This window comes from Pelodiscus sinensis, chromosome 27 (genome assembly GCF_049634645.1).
Source record: "Pelodiscus sinensis isolate JC-2024 chromosome 27, ASM4963464v1, whole genome shotgun sequence".
Taxonomy (NCBI): domain Eukaryota; kingdom Metazoa; phylum Chordata; order Testudines; family Trionychidae; genus Pelodiscus; species Pelodiscus sinensis.
The window spans coordinates 9,588,079-9,602,918 of NC_134737.1; the positions used below are offsets into that span (position 1 = coordinate 9,588,079).

General features: G+C 40.7%; 2 protein-coding genes across 6 annotated transcripts in view; one reads left to right on the forward strand and one right to left on the reverse strand.

Annotated features, from left to right (window-relative positions):
• USP49 (ubiquitin specific peptidase 49) overlaps positions 1-11,094 on the forward strand; it is a 63,234-nt gene extending 52,140 nt beyond the window's left edge. For 4 of the 5 annotated variants that reach the window (XM_075910353.1, XM_075910355.1, XM_075910354.1 and 1 more), the window contains one exon: positions 520-11,094. In XM_075910353.1, the coding sequence (XP_075766468.1) occupies positions 520-710 (191 nt within the window). In that variant the 3' untranslated portion in view covers positions 711-11,094. The remainder of the gene's footprint in view (positions 1-519) is intronic. The other variant, XM_075910356.1, reaches the window with a different exon arrangement.
• Positions 11,092-14,224, reverse strand: LOC106732513 (mitochondrial import receptor subunit TOM6 homolog). The gene is made up of 3 exons (XM_075910357.1): positions 14,065-14,224; positions 12,933-13,038; positions 11,092-11,439 (listed from the first exon to the last, which is right to left on the reverse strand). Exons 1-2 carry the CDS (start codon positions 14,184-14,186, stop codon positions 12,942-12,944), a joined length of 219 nt encoding a protein of 72 aa, XP_075766472.1. The 5' UTR covers positions 14,187-14,224; the 3' UTR covers positions 11,092-11,439; positions 12,933-12,941.
• Positions 14,225-14,840: the final 616 nt, after the last annotated feature.

Sequence of the window (14,840 nt, forward strand, 5' to 3'; positions counted from 1 at the left end):
TGCTTTAAAGCTTGCTTTGTAACATCAGTGTTTTATTCTCTTGTGCTAAATAACTTGATTGTGCTGCTCTGATTGGCATCTTTCTGATCTTACTTGAGATGGGGAGATAACATAGAAAATGTGCAGAAATTAGAGCTAGACTGTTCTTGAATAACATCCACAGTGTTTTTCTAATGCCTGAACACTTACCTCTTTCCACAGCATGAGTATTGATTCTACTCTTCCCTCCCTATTTATGGAGAAGGGAGAATTATAATTGTGAGGAGTTTTTTAGACTAGAATATAAAATCAGGTTACCGCTTAACCACATGGTGGGTACACTAGGTTAATAGCCTAGAAATGCTATAAAGGCCTACTAACCTGGAGTCTCTTCCCAAAGTGTCATCAGGTTAAAACACTTTTCTCCCCCTTCCCTGCCAAGTACTATTTCCTGTGATTTGTCTTTAGGGATTGTTTATCAGAGAATCAAAAGGATTGAAGTCCAGTTACTAATGTCCTCTTTCTTCCTTTGGTTCCTAGGTTTTTGGGTCCACTGCAATGATTCCAAACTGAATGTATGTAGTGTGGAGGAGGTGTGCAAAACCCAGGCCTACATTCTTTTTTACACACAAAGAACAGTGCAGGGCAATGCAGGAATCTCAGAAACACAACTCCAAGCTCAGGTGCCGTCCAAAAACAGCGATAAGGACAGAAGACTGACATTCCCATGATGGGAAGCATTAATAACTCAACTGACTCAGTTTTTTAAACCATTGGTGTTCACACATCTTTCCTCGTTGTAGGAATAAAGGCTTACTGCAGGAACAGATCAAATCACCATGTTTGCCATCCCAGGAAAAATATGCATCAGGCTGTGCAGTTCCATCATACAAAATTGTAGTCAGAATCTTTTTATTTTTAATTGGTAAACCACACTTTCCTCAAAACAGCCACAGATGCCTATTATTATTCCTTCGTATTTTAAACAAACTAAATAAGGAATGTAAAAGTAAGTACAACACATTCATTCAACCAGAATCCACACCTATCATACTCCCAAAATCGCTAGTAATTAATACTGGATTACAAAAATAATCTCAAGGGGGGAAAAAAGAGGTAAAGTAGAATTTCATTGAACCTTCATTCCTTTGTTGTCAGTTGTGTGTTCTGGTGTGAATCACTTAATCCAATCTCTTTCCACCTGTGTTTATCTGAAAGGCTTCAGTTTCCCAAAATATCTTGAATAAATGGAGTTGTACTTTTCCATAAAGCGTTCTTGCTGGAGTTTTCTAAGGCCCTTTGCCCTAGGAAAACATTCCACCAGGCCTTAATCACATTGTCTGTAACAGTACTGAAAACAGACTAGTACGGTTACAACACCTCCTACTGGTGTTGGAGGAAGGGATGAAGATGCCCATTATTGACGTCCATTGTCAACAATGGATCATTTTCTTAGCCTAAATATAGCAGTGGATACACATGTGGCAGTGTTTTTCTTTAACTGGATTGAATTGACTTGGAAATTTACTGTTTGGATATGGAATGTGAAACGTGGTTCTGCTCTGGAAAGAGATCATGTGAAAGTGGAACCTTCTGATGGATCGAGTCTGTTCCCTGTGCATGTTCAGAATCCTATCTGCAAACATGAGCAGAAAAATAAGTGCAAGGGTTTTATGGGGGGGTGCTACCAGACCAGTTTTTGTTTTATTTTATTTATTTTGTTTGTTTGTTTGTTGTTTTACTCGTTAGCACTACAGTGCCAACACCACTATAGAAAAGTGAGCTGGTTTTTGCTTCTTTTTTGTGCATAAAAAGAATTGCTTTTTCTACTTTCCAATCAGTTACACGTATACAGGTTTGTTGAAGACAATGAGATTGCACAGATGTTATAGAGGGTAGAATTAGGCCAACCACATCTTTATTTCAAGTGATAGCTTGGCGCTCAAGATCCAATTTGAGTTTGCAGAGGTGCAGACTTGTAAAAACATCTTCATACTTTGCAATCTGAGCTTGATATAGAAATCACTGACATGCAACAACACAGGACCTCACGGTGCCGTTTTGCGTCCCTTTTCTGAGTAGAACCACACTTGGAACATTTATTTAGCCTGAGGATTGTACTGTCCATCTTTAATTGTAGAAGAGATCAGACCTAAGAGTTTGAAAGAGATTCTCTTGTTCCCTGTGCAGTCAGTGTTGTGTGGTAGAAATGGCTAAGGTGGAAACATTTTAAAAATCCAGTGTGCCAATGGGACATTTTAAACCTCAAATATTTAAACTTGGAATCCAGGTTTAAAAAAAAAATCTTGAAATCATTGTTTTTTCTTTCCCTACTTCCTTTTATTCGTGCCAGCATTTGCCCATCACACACAAACGGAAGTGGCAGAGGCAGCCCATCCTATTGTTCTGAAGGATGGAGTAAGTTTGGAGTTAAGTTCCCTGAAGTAATACCCTTGCCTCTGCTGCCACTGCCAGACAATTAACCTGTTTTAGGGTATGTCTACACTGCAACACTTATTTTGAAATAACTTAGTCCACATCTACACAGCAGGCAGTTATTTTGAAATAGTCAAAATACTGTCAGGCTGGAGGACTTCTTACTCCAACTCCTGTAACCCTCAGGCTACGTCTACACTGGCATGATTTTCTGGAAATGCTTTTAACGGAAAAAGTTTTCCGTTAAAAGCATTTTTGGAAAAGCGTGTCTAGATTGGCAGGACGCTTTTCCGCAAAAGCACTTTTTGCGGAAAAGCGTCCGTGGCCAATCTAGATGCGCTTTTCTGCAAAAAAGCCCCGATCGCCATTTTCAAAACAAATCTCTGCTGTCTACACTGGCCTTTTTGCGCAAAAGTTTTTCAGAAAAAGACTTTTGCTCGAATGGGAGCAGCGTAATATTTCCGCAAAAGCACTGACAATCTTACATGAGATCGTCAGTGCTTTTGCGGAAATTCAAGCGGCCAGTGTAGACAGCTGGCAAGTTTTTCCGGAAAAGTGGCCAGTCTAGACACAGCCTCATTGTACAAGGAATGAGGGAAGTCGGAGGAAGAATGCTGTATTTCAAAATAAGTGCTGTATAGATGCTCCCTATTTCAAAATAAGCTACGTAATTGACATAGCTCAATTTGCGTAGCTTATTTCAAGTTAAGCAATGAATGCTCTTCTCCCGTGGATGGTTGTTAATCACTCTTAACAACCCAGAAGGGAGGGCGCAGTAAGGCAGGGTAGGCAAGAAACTCTTTTCCTGTAGCCAGTGTAAAGCCTGAGCATGTTTCCTCAAGAACACACTGGTCTTGCTTCACTATCCTGAGGAGTGGGAGTTGCTCAGGAATCAGTTTTCTCCTGCACGTCTGAGCTGTGTGTTGCTTTGGAACCTATAATATTTGCCTGGTTTTGTTTTGCTCATAACTATTTTCAGAATTTTACTTTTACTCACTAGAGGCAAAGCAGTTTGAGGAAGTCCCAGAGGTGCTAATGAAATTCTTTTTTTGTTTGTTTTTGTTTTTTTAAAGCCTGATCTTGTAGCTAAGCTTGGAAGGATTTTTTTTGAATTCTTTTGAATTCTGACAGATATTTATTACTTAGGTATGTACTTTTTGGGGGGGGTGGGTGGAGGAGCACAACTCAAGGAAATAGAAACAAACTGCATAGATAGTAACAAAAAATTTAATGGGCCAAATTAAGACAGAATGTAAGCAGATTTAACTCCACTACATTCACTGTAGTCTGAATGTGGTCCATGGAATGTAAAAGTTGAGCTCCATAAGATTTTGAAACAAAATCATGCAGTTGTGATTATTAAATATTTATGAGCATAATTAGTTCTTTGATCATGCCAAAAGTACATACTTATTAATCCCAAAATGAAGTGCTAGAATATCTTTTTTTAAACTTTTTGGATCTAGGTAGAGGGACAAGGTGTTATTTTCCAAAGCACTGATTATCCTTCCAAGTCTACCAATATTTTAAAAATGAAATTGGATCAGTTATTTAATGGAAAACAGATTATTTGCTTTTAAACAGCAGATTCAGTTTACCATAAAGAGCGTAACTGGCATATTTACTTTCTGAAAACTCCTGCCGTGGGAACCCTGTTATAGAAAAAGTCTATGATATGAAGGCAAACCACTGTGCCGCATTACAATTGTTACTGCAGTGAGCCTAGACTTATCACTATGAATACTCATCTTTTGACTGAGTGTGTTGCATTAATATTTGAATTCAGGTAGTAATACAGTTGTCACTTGAATTGAATAAGTTGCAGAGAGGGAAGGGAGGCTGGAAGAAGGGGTGTACATTTAGCCATCAGTGCATCAGATTTCCCAAGCAGATTTGTAGCATTTGCTGTTGACATCTTTTGAGATTAGTGGCCTCTCCACATGACATTAACCCAGTAGTGCTGATGTGTGGAGAAATTGCAGTCAGGAAAAAATGACTTACCTTGGTAGGAAAGGAAATAATTATACTTTAAATTAAACTTGCTTTTTCCAACACTGTGAGGTTTCTGTAATATTTAGCTTTTATTTGGAAGCGATAGCGTATAGCATTTTTTATGCTGTTTGGTTTATATTTGTCTACTGCAGGCTTCTTTATACAAGCATTGCTCAGTGCTCCCGCTGTGGTGTACACTGTTTTATAGTGTCCTGGTTGCCAGAAATTCTGATTGGAAGTTACATGTCTAGGTCAATAAGATGAAAATGTTACTTGCAATTACAGTGAAGTCCACTTAAGTGAATGCTTGACAAAGTGTAACTGATAAAATCAATGTAATCCTATGAGTCAAATTACGCTCAGACACTGGCATAGATTTAAAGTAGCTTAACTGAAGTCAATTGAATTACTCCAGATTTAGGTCCCTATCCTGCAAACACATAACATAAATGGGACTACTTGAATCAAGCAGGCAGTCCCATTTATTGTAATAAGACTACTCGTGCTAAGTGTTGGCAGAATCAGGTCCTTAAATTGGTGTAACTGGGAGCAGAATTTGATCCTGTATTTGTAGCTAAAATTCTTGAATTTAAAAAAGAAAAAATTGTGGGAGTAGGCTAACATCTCAGTTCTTTTTAAAATGATTGGTTGAATAGGAGATTATGCCTTCTCTGAACCAGTTTATTAGTTTGATGGAAATCCTTTGCAAAAGGTCTTTGCTGCATATGCAAAAACAAGGATGTTGGTGACCAGATTTTGTAGGACCCTGGAGCAGCAACTCATGCAAGCCTTAAATCTTAGAGTGCTACAGTAGATGGAAAAAATAATTTGGCAACCTTTTTCAGTCCTACTTTTGCGCCCCTATGGCTTTCTAGGAGCCCAATCCTGTCATGTGAAGAGAGTCTCCTGAGAAGCGCTGTGCTGAGCAATGACCAAACCTAATGGGAATTGAATGTAATTGGCACCTTGCAAGATGGGACTCTAGATGTATAGGAAATTGCTGTAAATTAATGAATTAATTATACTAGTATGTATACATCACCTGAAATTTGGAGGCACCACCAACACCTCCCTAACATATTTATATCTTCAGAAAACCAGCTTTATTTCATTTAATTTTTTAAATATGAGAATCTTAAAATTTACAACGTCACAATCAGGTTAAATCCAAGGTCTGCTAAGGTAGTTGGAAAACATTGTTTTTGGCTAACTTCACTACTAGCAAATTAATTACAACTACTTCCTAATACATTACTCTTACTGCCTACACTGCCAAGTTAAACTATGCACTGGGCAAAGAGGCATTTCAGTGCAAAATATTGAAAGATGGTGTTTTTTTGTAGTCTGCTGACTAGAAGAACTCTAGTTTGGTGACTTCAAAAATTATCCCAGGTGAGGCAGTAGATGGAATCATGCATGGTAAACAGTCTGGGGCTGAACTGTCATCTTGAAATTGTTCCCTTTTGGGTGACAGTACCACCTCCACACAGTTAAACACTTCCAGACATCTTTAGTGTAGAAATAAAAATTGGAAATGGTAAAAATGTTAAATGTGTCCTATGGACTCGTAAGCAGAGATTATTTTTGTTTTTAACCAGCAAGGCTTCTAGAATAAATATTGTCTGTGCCCTACAGAAACTCTGTTTCTGATAGAATATGTTTAGTTACTAGTATGAGACACAAGCAAGTAAGTGGGTGTTGACTGATATCAAAATACCCTAGCATAAAATGGGAGAGGTCAACAGTATTACAGAATGAAAAATTTGAAGCGGGGGAGGGAGGGACGGGAGAGATATGGGACTGGGAAAGGGGTTAGTTTTACCTACTGATAAAGTTTTGTGAACTAATTTTTATATGATTAATTAAATTTGGTGCCTTGTATCCAATTACATTTTGCATGGGACCGAAAAGTTGGGAGTTTTAAAAGAATTTCCTCTCTCATCGTTCAAGTGGCAGATAAATCTGTATGTTTTTTACAAGTACTTTTCAGTATCATTGACATTTTTACATTTCATATCTGTATGTGAATGAAAAAAAGGTTCTTACCAGCAAGTTCAGAACTTCGTGTATTTTGGTGTCCATGTCTGAAATGTGTGTGTGTGTGTGTGTGTGTGTGTGTGTGTGTGAGAGATAACTCAAATGACTACTTATTCAAAAGCAGATCATGTTTTGGGTTTTTAAATTTTCTCAGGCCACTACCAATCAGGTCAGTAAAGTTATCCTCTCAAAGCAAGAACCTTATTTATAATAAGACCTGTGTTATATGAGGGATTAAAAACTCCACTTGTGGCATTTCGGTACAGCAGTAGGAGTTTTGGAAAGGCCTTTCTGATTTAAACATATTGACTGATAATTGGAGAATTATGAAGGAAAATAAAAAAATAGTTACCTTTGCCATGGTTCTATTTGCACAGGTTTACAGTTAGCAGTGTAGCAAACAATCCCACATGTGTGAGCTGAAAGATCTCAATGCAGGCAATACTGTGGTGTTTCATATGCAAGATGTAAGGTTGTTTAAGGTGGGTAAATAGCTCTACTTGAACAGTAGATGGTAAAATCCTAACACCTACTCTGAATGCTGCCTTTTTTGTGTCTAATCTCTGCACCTGGTTTGAGATCAGGCAAGAAGGAGCTGAGTAGGAATTTCTTGCCTGTGGAAATATAAAACCTCACTTGGGTGGGTTTTTGGTTTCTATTACATTAATATTGATATCCATTTATTTACAAGTGGGAATGTGAAGAAGCCTTCTAGCAAGTTTTTAAAATTGTAAAACCACAGCACAGTTTTCGTGATCAAAAACTGCATTTGTTAGTTACTTGTACCAATCTGTAATTAGTTGTCTTAGTTGATTTTGGGGGTATGCCATGGGCCATCCCTTTCATTGTGCTTATTTTATTTTGTGTGTATGTATGGGTTCCGGTTGTTCTAAGAATAATATGTATGGTTGGCCAAAATGCTTTCAAAAGGAATTTTTAAACTGGAACAAGTTGTCTTAAAAGTATTTTTCAACTTACATTTCCAAAAGGAAAAAGAAAAATGACCAGCCCAATGGGCCCGAGACTGACTTTAACCACTGTTAACTATTTATTATTTGAAGCTTGTGCGTGATACAGAATGCATTGTTGCTGTAGCAAAATGCTACAGCCTCAAGGGCACTGTCTGAACAGCCCATTTACTGAATTCTGTTCAAGTTGGAGTTTGTGATAGGGAAGGAGTACAAAACAACCCACTGACAAAGTTGATGTGACCACTGTAAAACGTTTTGGATTATATGTAGACGAGGCAGGGAAAGTTTAATGACAAAGTGATCTAGTGTGTCAATTGAATACTTTTTGTGTAGGTGGGTGGCTTGGCAGCAAAGGGAATAAAATCCAAGAATGGAATTTGATTAACAGCAAAATCCTAGCCATTGAGGGCCTGCAGCTTACTTTTTGTAGACTGAATGGTTGTGTATTTAATGGAAAACTGTTCCTTCTCTGAAACTATCCACTCATTTCTCTGAAAAAATTTTAAAAATATAAAGGGAGTCACCTGCTTAGATCCCACAATAGTCACTGTGTCAACCTGTTGTGACTACCAGGAGGTAAGAAAGGAATGAATAAACAGAACTACTAGCTTGCACTTGAATTTAATGTTTAAAAGTCATGGTTATGCATTTCAGGATAGAAAACTGTTCCCTTGGGGGGGAGAAACTCCTCTTTTCATGTTAAAATGAAACTCTGTAGAGAACTTTCTGGTGCTGTCTCTTTAGCTCAACAAGCAGAAAAACATTCTAGAGCCTGGGATGGAACAGAATTTAGTGCACTTGTCTTAAGAGCTTGTCTAGAGTGTGGGGTACTGTGTGCTCTGGGAGGGTAATTTCTGAAGTGTATTACTATGTTGCACATGAATGTGCCTGGTCTACACACATTTGTACCAGTATAATTTTTGGTGAGAATTGTGTAGTTTTGAGATTTTTTTTAAACAAATACAGCGATAGACCTTCCTCTATGTGGGTGTAGTTAATATTAGACAGAATGCTTAAACCACTATGTCTTATCCCCCTTCTCATTTGTGGAATAAACTGTGATAGAAGTACATATCAGTATAACAGCAGCCACACTGGAGTACCATTTAGCTATACTCTTAGGCTACGGCTACACTGCAGGCTTTTTGCACAAGTTCTTGCGCAAGTAAATTTACAGTAAAACGTCGGAACAGAGGGCTTCTTGCACAAGAGTTGTTCCTCTCTCCATGAGGAATAAGCCCTCTTGTGCACGAAGACAGTGTGGATGGGAACTGGGGTTTCTTGCGCAAGAAATGCCTATGGCTAAAATGGTCATCAGAGCTTTCTTGTGCAAGAGAGCATCCACACTGCCATGGATGCTCTTGCACAAGAGCTGTTCTTCCTGAAAAAAAGAATGCCTCTTGTGCAAAAACGGAGCCTCATTCATTATGCAAATGAGGTGGCAATATTCTACATTTAGCCTTATTTGCATTTTTTTCACAAGAGGGGGCAGTGTAGACATAGCCTTAGATTAAACCATTACAACCTTTGGGTGTAAACATGGCCTACAACTGTGTCAAAAGGGACAAGCTAGGGCCTTAGGTGAATGACTTTGCTAGGGTTTGCTGCACTCCAGTCTAGAATCTGTCCCTTAACTTAAATGGCCCACATGCACCCAGGCACCTTTCTGACTGGGTAAGTAGTGTCACCTTCAGTCCATCTAACGTCAGTACTGCTGACCTGGCAAGGTTATATATGTACACTCCTGCCTAATCTTATTGGAAAATTCTTATCACTTGACAGTACTACTCAGCCCAGCAATTAACATTCACATAGGAACAGAATTCCCCCGCCTTAAAAACTATACAAAAATGTGAAAACAACTTTGAGTTAGTGTTTGAGGGGCCTCTCAGAGGCTGGCTGCTGCTGACCAAAAAGTAACTTTGAGCCTGGCACCACACACTGACCCATTTTCACTTAACTTTGGATAACTAAATGCCATAACTATTAGTGTTGGTTAAAGAGAGTTCATGAGGAAAAACGTAAAAAATAGCTAAATTGTTTGCCATACATAAAATCTCACTTGGTGTTTTTAATAATCTTCCTCTTTTTTAATGTTTTAAAATCCAATTTAAACATTCACAACAGCTAAACTTTGTTTGGAAATCCCCACTCAAATTTCTAACTTGTCTATGGAATAGTGATTGTTAGAATTTTGAAAAGCCCTTGGATTGGCCTAATTTTTCGACCATTAATTCAATAGGAATTGCACCATTGTTCTGTTTTAACTGCTCCTATTGAAGTCAAAGTACTCTTGAAAATCCCATTATAAAGTAATTCTTTGACTATTCCTGTATCCTAGTGCTTGGTAATCCTTGGAAGGCTGCTGTCCTAAATATTTGCAAAGGTGGGAAAGAACAGTTTTCTTTTAACTAAACGTTCTCTTGAAAGGGGAATTTAAGGATGGGTGCTTCTTTGCTGTCTCAATGTGAAGGAAAAAAAACTTGGCCAGGTTGTTGGCTTGGCCAGGGACTTGTATGGTGTCTTTAAGTGAAAGCTATGTGTAGCTGCAGGTGTGTGCTACCTGATCAATAATGGCATAAGCTGACTGACACCATACTCTAATACTGAACAAAACTATCTTAGCTGAAGGACTTTCAGAGGTGACAGCTGAGAATCCAACTAGTTGCTGGCTGCCAAGCCAGCTCAGTGCACAAATGTATTGAAGGACTGCTCCTAATCTTATGTAAGTTACACTATCTCTATTTCAGTCACAGGCTTATGAAGACAACATTCAGTAACTCATCATGATAGAATTAGGTATTAGAGCTGCATAACTTGGCCCAGGCCTGAACCCAAACCTTAGGAAGAAATTAGGGTGTTTATAATTTTTGCTTGCAGAGGATATGTTCTAGTTTAGTGAGACTTAATTTCACAATGCGCATCCTTTGCTGAATACTGAACTACTTGTTCTGAAAAACATAGGTAGAGATTACTTCCAATTAACTTAGTACTTGCTAAAGCTGCAAGTGGATTGTTTCCTCCAACTGCTCTGACAGGCCCTCACTTCTCCCCCATCAAAAAAATTAATCTACAGGCTGTGTGAGGTAGGACTCCTCTGAATACAGTAACAGATGAACTCATGCATAAAATTCCAAAGGATCTGAAGCCATGCTGCAGTGGTGCTGCATTATGCTCAGGGCCAGAACATGTGCTACTATTTGTGTAGCTGCAGCACAACAATGCACCTGACTAGAGCTAGAAAGTAGCACTGTTTCTGAGCATATCATCAATTTGACCTCCCATGGAATAGCCTTGCCACTAATAGCTGGATTCCAACAACTTCATGGTGGCAACTGCTAGAATAGTCCAAGGCACTAAAATGCTATGCAACACCAAACAGCTTCTTCCCCAAGTATAACATACAATCCTAATTCCTCCAAAAGAAATGCACCAGCTTTATCCTGTCTGAACATTATATGTGTACATTTCTGGTGGTTAGAGTTTACCTAGGGCTTCTTAAAATTTTATTTTCCCTTTGAATAAATAGCTGACAAGTCCTGCTTACAACACAGGATTGGGACTTGTTCCTCTTTTGGGTGTGAAATATGAATCATGTTTTTATGATTTTTGTAAATCTTTACTCTTTTTTACACCTTGTTTTGTAAACTGAAGTTTCCTATTAAAAGAATAAAAATCAGTGCAGTAGAATGTCATTATTTCACACACTTTACATAGACATACAGAATTAAGCTCAACATATAGCAGCTTCACAAGTCTTGAAAATATAACTGAATAATACACTGAGCTCAGTTGAGTGAACTGAACCTACAGCAAACATCTCAAGAGTTAAATAGTTTCTCACTTATCACTCTTCACTATGGAATGATAGCTATGCTTGAATTGAAATACTATTTTAGAGCTGCTGTTGAACTTTCAGGTACCTAGAACAAAAGCAACATACACCACACAATTCTTCATTTGGTCATGGCCACACTGGGATTGGAACCTCTTCAGACTTGATGCAGGTACAATTTATTCACAACTGCAATTAAATATCAGATAAAGCATGGGTTAGAGACAAGCGTGTGGCCTTTAGCATATTAAAAGGGCACTGGGTAATAAGTCACTCTGAGGTAATCATGTTTCCCCTAGAATACCAAGTTGTGAAACATCTTACAGTTCTCTTGATAATGCATGCAGGGTTCAGTTTTGTATGTGAACACTTTTAGGACACAAATACCTGTTTCATAGGGCCTACCTTTTTGCTTGTTTACCTGGTTAAGTAATTTGAACATTGCTGCCTTTTTGAAGGGCATTTCAAAGCTTTAAGATGACCTTAAATCAGTTGTTTGGTTGCCAAGGTTCACTATAATACCCATTATAGGGATGTTAACTAGCAGTTAATTAGCTCATCAAGTAGTTAATGGAATTTCCTATTAGGACAGGTAGTGTCAGCTCTCACTGGGTCTCAGCACAGTCTCCTGCTGCCACTCTGCATTTTTAAAAGGAAGCTGGCAGGAGAGGGCACTAGGTGAATCCCTGGTCCCAGGTCTAAGCATTCACACAAGCTTCCCTTTAAAAATGCAGTGGCAGCAAACAGGGTGGAGGGGGTGGGGTGTTTGTGCTGAGACCTGGGACCAGATATTCAGCCAGTATCCTTTCCAGCAGGCTTCCCTTTAAAAATGCAGGGGAGGGGGAAGAGAATAAGCAGGTAGTTGATAATGATACCTGATAAGCTCCTGTTTATCAGGTAGTCGACTTTTCCTTTACATCCTTCATCCATTACTGACCATTCAGCTAGGTCAAGACTGTGCTCTACATGACATTCATCAGAAATTTAGATACCTAACAACCAGAGAAGGTATAACACTAATTGCATTCCAGTCATCTGAAGAACCGGGTTGTATCCACAAAAGCTCATACCACCATCTATATGTTGTTAGTCTTTAAGGTGCTGGTAGATTCATCAACTTTTACTAATTGCACCATAAGTGGCACTGTACAAAGACAAGAGCCCTATCCTGAGGCCTTGGCCAAAAAAAGTAGGAGTGAGCAAATCACACTAGTATAGTTTCAGCAAAGCCAGTGTGAAAAGGAGGCACTCAATCCACAGGAAGTGGGAAGCAGCTGATCACCCCAAAGGCTAGCATAAAGCAGTGGAGGGGGAACATCTACAAAGGAAATGGACACATTTATGCAAGTCTTTGAAACTGAGATAGTAGCTGCACAAGAGAATTCTTTAAAAGGTCCAAGGCCTCTAAGTCAGTTATACCTTCCATATACCTCCTCCTCAAAACCTAGGAACTGCACTTCTAGGATCCATTGCATGGATCTCATCAAACTTTTGAATAGTCAGGTAGGACTTGACTACAGCCATTTTTTTTTCTCATGTGGAAGACCATGTACTGCAGTCTTCTAATGGCTTCCCATATCCATTACTGCCCTTTTATCCAAATTCTTAATTGATTAGTTTGTCCCCTTTTGTTGTTCAAATAATAAGGTTGTATTACTACACCTTTACAATGTCATACTTACTGGTAATTGCTATGCAACTGGTGGAGGAGACATCAAATCAATGTCTGTTAAGTTTCGGGCTACCCAGACTCCGGCAGCAAAAAGTCCAACGTTGACTATGAGGTTTCTGAAAAATACAGAGCCAGTTAGATTTGTTGAACGTGGTGTTGTCCAGTCTACAATGAAGTATTTATCTAGAATACTAACTGTAAATGTACAGCAACACTTTCAGCACTGACTGCTTTAAAACAATAACCAATATTAGATCTCATTGCCAAACATACACTATAGCTGGATGAAGCAACAATTTCAGTTTTGAGGGAGAGGAATTTCCCGGTTTTTGTTGCCTTCTCAGGACTTCTATTCAGAAACATTCTGGCTATGCCTAGACTGGCATGACTTTCCACAAATGCTTTTAACAGAAAAGTCTCCCATTAAGAGCATTTGCGGAAAAGAGCATCTAGATTGGCATGGATGCTTTACTGCAAAAGCATCCATGGCCAATCTAGAAGCGCTTTTGCGCAAAAAAGCCCCGATCACCATGTTCGCGATCGGGGCTTTTTTACGCAAAACAAATCTGAGCTGCCTACACTGGCCCTTTTGCGCAAAAGGACTTTTGCATGCAGGAGCAGCATCGTATTTCCACAAGAAGCACTGATTTCTAACATGAGAGCGTCAGTGTTCTTGCGGAAATTCAAGTGGCCAGTGTAGACAGCTGGCAAGTTTTTGCAGAAAAGCAGCTGCCAGTCTAGACCCAGCCTCTGTGTTTCCCGTTTCATCCCCTATTCAGGACACGATCGGTGTGGAAACAGGATTTTGCCTGAATTCTTGTTTTCCCCGCCTCTCCCGAGGTAACCATGTGCTGCCCCACTTCAGGCAAGCAGCATTATGCCTGGGGGGAGGGAGGGATACCAGCAGGCTCGGAGCTTTTCACATGCCATGGAGGCGGGTCAGAGCAGACAGACACATGCAGCGAACAGGGTTTAAATAGCCGCGGGAGCGGGCCCCTAGCAGTGGGGGAGGGAAGGACCCGCCCTTCTCCGCCCCCCACATCCCGGTCACGGCCCCAGGGGCGCGTGGCCTCCCCGCCGCGGGGGGGCTGTCACGGTCCCGGGGGGGGTCTCTCCCAAGCAGCCCGCCCCCCCGGGGGCACCTGCGGAAGTCGTTCCTGTCGGCGGCGAAGCGGAAGGCGCCCCGCAACCAGTCCCGCAGCCGCTGCCGGGGGGACCCGGGGCTCCGGCTGTCGCTGCCTCCCGCCTGCCCGCCCGGCGCCATGGCTGCTCCGCGTGGGAGCGAGGGGCGGAGATAAAGCGTCACATCCTGTCAGGGCGCGGTCTCAGCACGTCACTTCCGTCAAGGAGGCCGACGCGGGAAAAGCGGCGTGCGAGCGCGTGGCGGCCTGGGGCCTGACCGCATGCGCAGTGGCCCTGCAGGCGCCGCCTTCGGAATACTCGGCCCTTCAGGCGCGTTCCCTGAGCAGAGCGCGAGCCTTGGGCACAGGGCAGAGTGATGTGCAACATGCAAGTGCCTGCTCGTGCAATCCCAGGGTGCAGAACAACAGACCCCGTGCAATACCCCATGTGCAACATCACAGTGTGCACGTGCCCATGCAATCCCAGTGTGCCGAGTACCAGGCCCCGTGCAATGTCACAATGTGCAAGTGCCCGTGCAATCCTAGTGTGCCGAGTGCCAGGCCCCGTGCAACACTCTGGCTGTGTCTAGAGACTGGCAAGTTTTTCCGCAAAATCATCTGATTTTGCAGAAAAACTTGCCAGTTGTCTACACTGGCCACTTGAATTTCCGGAAAAGCACTGACGATCTCCTGTAAAATCATCAGTGCTTTTCCGGAAATACTATGCTGCTCCCATTTGAGCAAAAGTCTTTTTCCAAAAGACATTTGCACGAAAGGGCCAGTGTAGACAGCATAGT

Excerpts from the sequence above, each read along its gene's own strand:
- LOC106732513 (XM_075910357.1), bottom strand. The coding sequence starts at position 14,186 with ATGGCGCCGGGCGGGCAGGCGGGAGGCAGCGACAGCCGGAGCCCCGGG. Across the intron at positions 13,039-14,064 it reads GACAGGAACGACTTCCGCAG|AAACCTCATAGTCAACGTTG; the intron begins GTGCCCCCGGGG and ends TGTATTTTTCAG.